This window comes from Camelus dromedarius, chromosome 11, assembly GCF_036321535.1.
Source record: "Camelus dromedarius isolate mCamDro1 chromosome 11, mCamDro1.pat, whole genome shotgun sequence".
NCBI lineage: Eukaryota > Metazoa > Chordata > Mammalia > Artiodactyla > Camelidae > Camelus > Camelus dromedarius.
This window is the reverse complement of record NC_087446.1, coordinates 55619365-55630250: the sequence shown is the minus strand read 5'-3', so window position 1 is coordinate 55630250 and position 10886 is coordinate 55619365. Positions and strand designations below refer to the sequence as shown.

General features: G+C 44.1%; 1 protein-coding gene across 1 annotated transcript; it reads left to right on the top strand.

The window, feature by feature from the left end:
* Window positions 1–957: 957 nt before the first annotated feature.
* On the top strand, window positions 958–6075 carry LOC105094591 (keratin, type II cytoskeletal 6A). Its single transcript, XM_064491019.1, has 9 exons — window positions 958–1537; window positions 2483–2697; window positions 3039–3099; window positions 3254–3349; window positions 3475–3639; window positions 4128–4253; window positions 4850–5070; window positions 5290–5324; window positions 5437–6075. The coding sequence occupies exons 1-9, from the start codon at window positions 1025–1027 to the stop codon at window positions 5673–5675; spliced, it is 1671 nt and encodes a 556-aa protein (XP_064347089.1). The 5' UTR covers window positions 958–1024; the 3' UTR covers window positions 5676–6075.
* Window positions 6076–10886: the final 4811 nt, after the last annotated feature.

Genomic DNA, 10886 nt, shown 5'->3' with positions numbered 1-10886 from the left:
TTAGAAAACTCCAAGTTGACAACTTTGTGGGACAAATAACCTGTTTTTTTTTCACAAATAAAAACCAAAGAAAAAAGTGATGATGGATTAAAGGATTTAAATGACTTTAAAGACATAGTATTTAAAAGACGTATTACCCAAATACCATACATATGGGCACTTACTTGGATCCTAATGTGTGTGACCAAAATATAAAATACAAAAAAACACAAACAGCTTTATTTGCAGATTTAACAGACACTTCCTGATGTAAATGAGCACATAAAAATTTCAGACATAAAAATGTATTTTGGTTAATTTTTTAAGTCTGTCATTTAAACACAAATATAAAACTATATACCAATGAAATAATATGATCTCTGGGATTTGCTTTCAAATATCTTAGGGTCAACAGGGAAATGGGTGGGAGTATAGAAGAAATAAGGCTGACCATGAGAAGGTGATGTTTATAAAGCTCAGTGATAGGTACACAGAGGCCCATTATGTTGCTATCCTCATCTACCTGTGTGAAATTTAAATGAAAGAAAAAGTCATATTTCAATTTCGTTATCTATGAAGAAGACTAATAATCTTGGGCTGAGACACATGAAATGGATTATTTTCAACTCCAGTATTGCAGCTGGAAGAAACACCAGGTGGAGAGGAGAGTCTTGGAGCAGCTACACACACCAGTGTAACCTGTGGGACCTTTGTCTGAGACGATGACTAATTGCTCTCTCATGAATTGAGAATAGTCTCATTGTACTGAGATCAGTAAAAGCTGGAAGGCAAGAGAAATTTTCCCTGACTAATGGAGCCAAAAATGCCATCTTCATATTTCATAACTTTTCTAATAATCCAGATGTGATCTCACTGTTTGTAAAGCCCAGCCCTTCCCAACCTGCAAGCTCACCTTCCAGGACTGAGCCCAGCCCCTTTTCTCTGTATATAAGCGGTTACCTGGAAGCTCCCTGCACACATCTGCTCCTCTCAGCTCTACCTTCCAGCCTCTCACATCTTCCTCAGCCTTCTCGTCTTCAGAACCATGTCTTGCAGATCCACCGTGAGGAGCCAAAGCACCAGCCGTCGGGGCTTCAGCGCCGGCTCAGCCCGAGTCCCTGGGGTCTGCCGCTCTGGCTTCAGCAGCGTGTCGGTGTCCCGCTCCAGGGGCGGTGGTGGCCTGGCTGGAGTGTGTGGAGGGGCTGGCTTTGGCAGCCGCAGCCTCTATAACCTGGGGGGCACCAAGAGGATCTCCATCAGTGGTGGATACGGCAGCAGATACGGAGGTGGCTTTGGCTTTGGCTTTGGAGGTGGAGTTGGGAGTGGATACGGTTTTGGTGGTGCAGCTGGGCTCGGTGGTGGAGCTGGCTTTGCTGGTGGCTATGGGGGCGCTGGCTTCCCTGTGTGCCCCCCTGGAGGCATCCAAGAGGTCACCGTCAACCAGAGTCTCCTCACTCCTCTGAACCTGGAAATCGACCCCACCATCCAGAGAGTGAGAACTGAGGAGCGGGAGCAGATCAAGACCCTCAACAACAAGTTTGCCTCCTTCATCGACAAGGTGAGCCAGGAGCACTTTCCCTCCACTGGGATTTCAGACTCCCCAAACTAGGGAACCAAGAAATGCCCTATCTGGGGGGGGGGGGAGATGTGGGAGAGAGGGAGGAGGGGACTCAGGCTAGCTCCCCAGTGGGATGCAGGGCTGGCTCCATGTGGACCACAGGCAGAAGTTGACTGAAATCATTTAGAACTACTGATCCCTCCCATGTCTCTCATTCCTGCCAGAAAGAATTCTCAACTGTTGATAACCTTGACCCAAAGAAAAGGGAATGAGAATTGAATGGGTTAGCATGAACTTCTGTGGGGTTTAAGAAATTAAAAAGGGAATTACAATGGAAAATGTTTTAGAACCCCAGGGAGTGAGGTGAGGTTAGAAAATACAACAGAAAAGGAAATAGCAGCTGGATTAGGAATTAAGACTCAGAAACAAGCACATAAGTCCATAGAAATATTCAACTTGTAGAACCAGATCATGACCATGAAGGGATTTTGATTAGAGGAGACATATGCACTGAATGGGAAGTTTGATGAACTCCAATCATTAATAGGGTTAAAATTGAATCATGAGATTCTAAACATTTGACATGACTTTAACTGAGGTACTCTTTTAAAAAAGACTCTGCAATATATCAGAAAAATACTATTTTAAACTACATTTGTGATTCTCTTTATCAAGAGGATGAGATAAAATGTTGAAAGACACTGACAGGCTCCATCAATTAGTGGGAGGTAATAGCTCAAAGCTCCATGGGGGAATTTGGTTGGTGAGATCTGTGTGCTGTAAAGGAAAAGGGTTTAGGGGAGCAGAACCATCACCCTGAGCCTCTGTACATGAACTGGAGTCACCCAATACCATGGGGACCACCCACATCTGCTTGGGGACCTGTCAACTCACATCTCTGTCTCCCTTCTTCATCTGGAAAATAACCATCTTGTCTTCCTCCAGGTGCGGTTCCTGGAGCAGCAGAACAAGGTCCTGGACACCAAGTGGACCCTGCTGCAGGAACAGGGCACCAAGACAGTGAGGCAGAACCTGGAGCCTTTGTTTGAGCAGTACATCAACAACCTCAGGAGGCAGCTGGACAGCATCCTGGGGGAGAGAGGCCGCCTGGACTCGGAGCTGAGAAGCATGCAGGACCAGGTGGAGGACTTCAAGAACAAGTGAGTTAAAAGAGAGAAATGGGCTCCGTTTCCTGAAGCCCACACTTCAAGTCCACTGGAAGAGCAGGTCCAGATGAGGGCATGATTGCTAGTAAACCATGACCACGGAAATGAAATTACAGTTCTTGCCTAAACACAAACCCCCCAGAACAAAAGGGTCTTGTAGGCTGATGAGGAGAGAAAAGAAGTAAACAATTTAGAGACCACAAAATACATCTTTTAGGCACACTGGCAGGAACGCTCCATTTGGATATCTCATTATGAAAAGTTGGGATCCCAGGCTGCTTTGTGTGTATCCCTTTCTCGACTGGCTGATTATGTTTTATCCTTTCTAATTCCAGGTATGAAGATGAAATCAACAAGCGCACAGCAGCGGAGAATGAATTTGTGAAACTGAAAAAGGTGAGCTGAGTAAGATCAGGGGCTCATAATTCTTTTAGGAGAGGACCCTGGGTTCCTGCCCATATCTGAGAAAGGTGTAAGTAGGGAGACTGAAAGGTGGTGCAGACTGGGAAGGAGGGCTCATCTGACTGTAGTCTGCTGGCTTATTCTCCAGGATGTGGATGCTGCCTACATGAACAAGGTTGAACTACAAGCCAAGGCAGATAACCTCACAGATGAGATCAACTTCCTAAGAGCCTTTTATGAAGCAGTAAGCATCTTCTTCACCCTATTTTATTCACTGGTATAAGATTGTGCAAAGGGTGGAAATCTTGGGCTTGGGTATGTCTGTAAACATCGCAGGAAAAGATGGTCTGACAACCTCATGTTCTGCAGGAACTGGCTCAGATGCAAACCCACATCTCAGACACTTCTGTGGTCCTCTCCATGGACAACAACCGCAGCCTGGACCTGGACAGCATCATCAGCGAAGTCAAGGCCCAATACGAGGAGATTGCTCAAAGGAGCCGGGCTGAGGCTGAGTCCTGGTACCAGTCGAAGGTGAGCAGTGTGGGGGCGGCAAATGAAGAATCCCTCGTGCGTTTTCCCTGAACACCAGCAAAGCTACAGACATCACTGGGGATATCTATTTCTAGGAAGCTGGAGTCCTTTCACAGAATGTGTCCCCTGCATTAACAGAGTAGCCCTTTACAGTATTTATGTCCGACTCTAGTAAGTCAAGAACCTGATGAAGGACAAAAGCTACTGCACATAAGGACCTCGTGCTCTTTGCTTCAGCTTCACCCTGATGCTTGTTCTCAGAAACCGTACAGAACATAGCTGGTCCTGAAGGGAACCAGGCAGTCAGTGGTCCCAACCAGGGTGATCTGTGATGGGTGTACAGTATCAAAGACCTTGTACCTTCAATAATGGGAAAATACCTTGTGGAGAAACCATTAGTTTCAGTTTGTTAAATGCTTGATGAGTGTGACAGTCGTCATTGTCACATGAAGCCAACGTACACCCCCTTCTCTCCCTCTGGTTTATAGTATGAGGAGCTGCAGGTGACGGCAGGCAGACACGGGGACGACCTGCGCAACACCAGGCAGGAGATCTCTGAGATCAACCGCATGGTCCAGAGGCTGAGATCTGAGATCGACCACGTCAAGAAGCAGGTATGGTGGGGACCATGGAGGAGAAACACATCTTCCCTTCCCAGGCGACAAGGCAGTCATCAACCATCATTTGGGAAGTTCCTGTGTGCAGAGGGGACAGCAGGGAGGGGAGGACATGCAATTCTTACCTTTAGTGAGTTCCTACAGGTCAGAGAGATGGATCAAAATCCAGCAAGAACAGGACAAAGATGAGTGTAGTTCAAATATACGATATAGAAGGAATGCAAGATGTCAATAGTGTGATGTGAAATCATCACTTCATTGAGAATGCTTATTATTTTCTGCATGTCAGAGTGCATCCACGTGAACTTATCCAAACTGTCAACATTCAAAACAAGCCCGTGTCATCCATGTCCCCTGATCTGCCACCAGCCTAGTCCTCACTCAGGGTGGTTCACAGAAAGGTGCGTAGGTTTTCCAAGTGGCTTCTAGACTAGATAAGATTTGCAGAATGGGAAAAGCCTGGACAAAATGGTCAGAGCACCTTTCCCATGAAATCTGGGCTCTAGAACTCTTCCTCACTCGGAAAGGAGAACCATGGTTAGTCTCCCCTGGGGATCAGGTTGCAAGTTCATCTGCCCACCTTCCCCTTCCAGTGCGCCAACCTGCAGTCCGCCATCGCTGACGCTGAGCAGCGTGGGGAGCTGGCCCTCAAGGACGCCAAGAACAAGCTGGTCGACCTGGAGGACGCCCTCCAGAAGGCCAAACAGGACATGGCCCGGCTGCTGAAGGAGTACCAGGAGCTGATGAACGTCAAGCTGGCCCTGGACGTGGAGATCGCCACCTACAGGAAGCTGCTGGAGGGCGAGGAGTGCAGGTGAGTACCTCACAACCTCCCCCAGCATCTGGGTCCAGCTCCAAGATGTCCAGCCAATGAGCTCACGTTTCAGGGGCTCTAGTTGTGGCCAGAATGCTCCCCTCAGAAAACCACTTGAAAGGCACTTTCCCCATGGACTCTCCTCACGGGGAGGCTTCCCACCCTGGTCCAGCTGTGGCTCTCTGAGGTCTCATGATGGCCGTGTCTCCTCTCTCCTAGGCTGAGTGGGGAAGGCGTTGGACCAGTCAACATCTGTAAGTACCTTTGCTTGCCTCCCTCCCTTGCCCTTGTGCTCTTCTGACTGGACTCAGTCTGGCAGAACGAGTCACCATGTCTCATTGTGACCTTGTCCCCCTCCCTCCACAGCCGTGGTGCAGTCCACCGTCTCCAGCGGCTATGGCGGTGCCAGCGGTGGCAGCGGTGGCTTAAGCCTGGGCGGAGGCAGTGGCTACTCCTACAGCAGTGGTGGTCACAGCCTTGGAGGTGGCTTCAGTTCTGGCAGTGGCAGAGCCTTGGGAAGTGGCCTCAGCTCTGCCGGGGGCAGCAGCTCCACCATCAAATACACCACCACCACCTCCTCCAGCAGGAAGAGCTACAGGCACTGAAGCCCTTCCTTCAGCCTTGGTCCCACAGTGTCTCTGGGCCCCTCAGCTGCCCTCTCCTCCAGTTGCTTTCTCTCTCCTGCTTCCTTCTTCTCTTCCTTCTTGAATTAGAACTGAAAGTTCTGAGTGCCCTCATCTCTCTGCCAATACCTGCTCCACCTGAGGTTCCCAAACTCACCATCGGGAAGGTCATTGCCAGGGTCCTACTCCAGAACAGGGCAAGTCCCCCTTGCTTCCCACTGGCCCAGGAGTTCCCCATCTTACAGGGTCTGGGCCCTCCCTTGCAGTGATCATTGAAAGCACAAGTGACTAGTTCTCTGATGTGCAGGGTCTGTATCCCTGTGATGTTTCCTCATCTCTTTGCTCAATTCTAATTGCTAAATAAAGCAGATTTATAATATAATGCATGGTTGTATTGCCTTGATTTGTCATCAGTGACTTTTGAGCTTTTCATTGGACAAATGCAGCTCATGTATTAAAGATGCTCCCAATCCCCAGATACTTCTGCCCCATCCTTAAGAGTGGTACAAAAGCCAGTGGCTTGGCATCCTAACTCTCAGATCTCCTTCCCCAATAAGAATTCATCTAAATGTCTGGCAAGTGGAATGGGAGGAATATGGTCCACTATCACTATATATTCTGTTTATGATTGCCGGTACCAGGTAGCTGTGGCTTACTTGTCTTTCTCCCTCGTGTAAGACCATTTCACCACACACCCCAGGGATCAATCTTAAATGCCCAGTTGGGGAATCATGTGTCTGGTCAATCAGAGCAAAAGAATATTTAACCAAAGAATAAAGTATTTGATTTTTACTTAGAATGGACTTTACAATCAAGAAACTTGCCTGTCAAGGTGTATCTAGAAGAATTCAAGTGTGCATACTTCTGAATGGCAATTCTATTTCTAGAAATGCATCCTGAGGAAATAGAACAAATGCAGAAAGGTGTCCATATGTGGATGTGGATCCCAACAATCTTCTCAGGAGGGAAAAATTGAAAACACTCCTCTCCTCTCTGGTGTGCCCAGACCTGGTTTGAGTTTTCTGAACGAGTAATGAGAACTTGGGATATGGTACCATGCTCATCATTTTCTTGTGCTGTCTTTTGGCCACCCCAGTCCCTGTTTCCTCATAAGTGATCATTACCTCCCTTGCCTCCAGGCTCTTACACAAGAGAAAATTTATTGGATTCAATAATTTAGAGAGGGAGCTTCTAGATCCTGTTGTATCAGTATCCTACTATGCTCACTTCTTAAGAGTTCCCCAGCAGAGTGGGCAGCCTCTCAGTTTGTACTCCTCACTCTCTGCCCAGAACTTCCCCAAAGGCAGGTATATGATTAGTGGGTTCTGAAATCTAAGTCCACTTAATAACCATATTATTATATATCCATGAAAAATAATGAAAAGAAAGTAACTGACCAGGAAAAATATATAGAATATAGCAATGAACAAAAAAGCAGGTTGCAAAATATATGGTTTAATCTAATTCAAATCTTACGGTGTGAGTGTGGATAGCAAAATGGCAGCCTAGAAATCTCCAAGCTCTCCTTCTGCCCAAGAAACTTGGAAAAAATAACCAGAAGCTATTGGAGCAAACTTTGTAGGAGCTCTGGAAAACAGTCAAAAGTTTACAACAACCAAGCAAATGTCCAATCAAGAAAATCCATCTTCAAAATTACTGCAAAGCTCTGTGACAATTTTCCTAGTACTTGCCCTCCCTTCTACGTAGTGCAGCTGTGGTCTTGAGCAGGCAGCAGCCTTGTTCCTGAACTCTTTCCCAACTTCCTTCCCAGCCTCCAGTTTCCGGTCCCAATCCCTTTGCTCCCTTCTCCCATGCTCCACCCGCACCAGCACATACACCTTGAACCAAAAAGAGCAGATGCAGACTATTTGCAAATTACTGTGAAAGTCTCTTCAAACCCATCTGGGGGATTCCTGAAGAAATGATGCAAGGTTCTCACCTTTGTTTCATATAAATCCAAATGCAGGCAGGAAAAGCAGCAGGAACAGCTCATAAAAACTACAAGGCAGACTACAAACCCACAGAGTCCTGGGGCAAGAGATTACGGGAGAAGATATACATTAGACCTCTAACTACCTACATTGTAGAGACTAAGCTGGAGTGAGAATCTTTGGGGAATGAGGACATTCAAAAGCAGCTGTGTGCATGAGAAATTTAGAAAATTGTGCCTAGGTCCAGGCAAGACTCATGCCCAGAAAAGTCTTGAGAAGGTCTTAAGCATTCACCTCATGCTGATTTCTAGATTCAGAGCAAGTGATGGATTGTCCCATCTCAAGGGCAATATGCAAATACGAGGAGAGGTGGTTGTTCTCAGTTTGTTATTTGGCTTTTTTATTTTGTTTTGTTTCAGATCCTGGTATACAAGGAAATCTTCATCAAAACAGTAGCTGAACACGAGCTAAAGGAGCAGCTGGTTGCTGAGGTCTCACTGCATGTGGGCATTTGTTGACTCATTTAGCACAACTAAATCAATGTGACAGACAGGTCCTTAGGTGCAAATCCAAGAGTCCCTTGTATGCAACAGTCAGAAGTGGGAATATGACCTGAGGCAGGATCCCATTAGTCATGAAGTTTCTAGAAACTGTGAAGTAGAATTGAATAACAAATCAGCAGCTCACTCCCCAGAATACTTTACGCAAACGACTAGTCAAGGAGTTCACCTCATTCAAAGGCGAGTACTGGGATTTCAAAATTTGTAGATGCTGACAGGCATATGCAGAATAGATAAACAAGATTATACTGTATAGCACAGAGAAATATTTACAGGATCTTGTGGTAGCTCACAGTGAAAGAAAGTGACAATGAACATATGTATGTTCATGTATAACTGAAAAATTGTGCTCTACACTGGAATTTGGCACAACACTGTAAAATGACTACAACTCAATAAAAAAAAAATGTTAAAAAATAAAAAGGTGAGTATTGGTCAGAAGGGAATCATTTCAGGACCCACAAAAGATAACACACATTCAAAAATGAAATGAACAGGGAAAACAAAAGGCAGATCAAGGTCACTCAACAGAACAAAGTCACTATAAAACATTGCCAAAAATTAATGAAATAAACTCTCTGTAAAATTAGAGAAGAAAAAACATATTATGAGACAATAAGAGATAAAACATGACTTACAAAAGTCAGATATGAGGCAGAGAGAAAAATAAAGCCACTATAGAAATAAAGGCCAAACTTATGTCAGTACAAAGGGCAATAGACATGCTGAATGCATAAAAAAGGGCAAATGAAAAATTACCAAGAAAAGAGAACTGAGGGGTCATAGATGGAATTAACTGCGAGTTAAAGGAGAGTCAAGAGGATATATAGGTAAAGATTCAACACAAGCATAATTGAAACACCTAAAGGAAAAGAGTAGATTCACACACACGCACACACGCGCGCACACACACACACACACGCACGCACTCATAGACACAAACGGTGCCCTCCAAAGGGCAGAAATATCTTTAGTTAGGTGGCTGGGGATTTGCCCTGAGATTTATTTTGATAGACAAACATGTCTTATTTAGTCATATTTTAAATATATAACTATAATATAAAGATATAAAGAATGAAATCTTGGCAATTGTGACATGGGTGGGCCTCTAGGGCATCATGCTAAGTGAAACCAGTCAGACAGAGAAAGACAAGTGCTGTATACTCTCTCTTATACTTGGAATCTAAAATAACAAATACATTTTCAAAAATTTAAAAACTAAGCTCATAGATACAGAGATCAGATTGGTGGTTGCCCGAGGTGTTGGGTGTGGGAGGTGTGAGAAATAGGTGAACAGAAATACAATCCTATTGCTGTTAGGATGGATAACATCAGAATAATTGAGGATACCAAGGCATGGGGCAACTGGGACACTAACACACTGCTGGTGGAAATGCAAAATGGTGCGTCCTCTTTGCAATATGTATGTGTGTGAATGTGTGTGTATGTGCGTGTGTGTGTGTAACAATATTCAGTCTTATATGCTTTCAATGACATCTACTTCTGGAAAAGCTTAAATACATTAAATAAACTTATTACCCTTCCAGATTTAAGTACCAGATAGGAAAATAGAGGAGAGAGTAACATATGGAATGATACGAGAGGATGAAATCACAAAACCCAAAGAGTGAAAAACTCTACAGGACAATTAACCTAGTTTATTTAACAAATAAATTGCCAAAAAAAAAAAAAAAAGATGAAGGGTTAAATGATGTAAAGGATATATTATTTGAAGAACACAGCACCTGAATAAACATGTATGGACTTTATTTGTATTCTGAATTGAACAAATTATAAACATAACTAAGAATACAGGGAAATTTGGATGTCCACTAAACTTCATGATGTTAAAGAAATATTGTTAAATTTTTTAGATATAAAAATAGAATTTTTGTCATTTTCTAAAGAGTCTACCATTTAGACATAAATGCTGAATTATTTACTGATGAAGTCATGTGGTCTTTCCTCTGGAATTTCCTTTCAAGTAATTTAAGGTGGATAAAGAAAGTAGGTGGAGTTATGGATGAAATAAAGCCAGTCTTGAGATAGTAATTGCAAAATCTGGGTGGTTAGCATTCATCATAATAGACAAATAAGAGTCTATTATGTTGTTCTTATACTGTTATATCTGTTCAAAACTTTACATAACCAGAAAACAAGGCAAATTTAACATTTGTCATCATTGGGAAAATGGTGATCTTGCATTTAGGGCATAAGCAATAGATTGCTCTTAGATATGCAAGGTCTCAGCTGTTACCAAAGATCAGATTGGAGTTATGGATGAAGAAAAGCTGGCCTTGAGATACTAGTTGTGAAATCTGGTGATGGGCATGTACATTCTGACACACAAGTAACATATATTGAACCTGTGTTTGGGACAGAGTCTAACTCCTAGCCTCAGTGATTTGAGAATCATCTTATTGTATTGAATCAATCAAAAATCAAAAGCAGGAGAATTTTTCCCTGGCTAAAGGAAGACAAAAATGCATTCTTCATATTTTATATCTTTTCTAATAAGCTAGGTATGATCTCACTGTTTCCGAAGCCCAGCTCTTCCTAACCTGCAAGCTCACCTTCCAGGACTGAGCCCAGAACATTTCTCCCTACACAATGGCTGCTGAAAGCTCATCTCATATTTTAACTCCTCTCAGCTCTGCCCTCCAGCCTCTCACATCTTCCTCAGCCTTCTCGTTTTCAGAACC

Coding starts and splice junctions, on each gene's coding strand:
- LOC105094591 (XM_064491019.1), top strand. CDS start 1,025: ATGTCTTGCAGATCCACCGTGAGGAGCCAAAGCACCAGCCGTCGGGGC. Junction 3,350..3,474: donor TAAGAGCCTTTTATGAAGCA/GTAAGCATCTTC, acceptor CATGTTCTGCAG/GAACTGGCTCAGATGCAAAC. Junction 5,071..5,289: donor CTGGAGGGCGAGGAGTGCAG/GTGAGTACCTCA, acceptor CCTCTCTCCTAG/GCTGAGTGGGGAAGGCGTTG.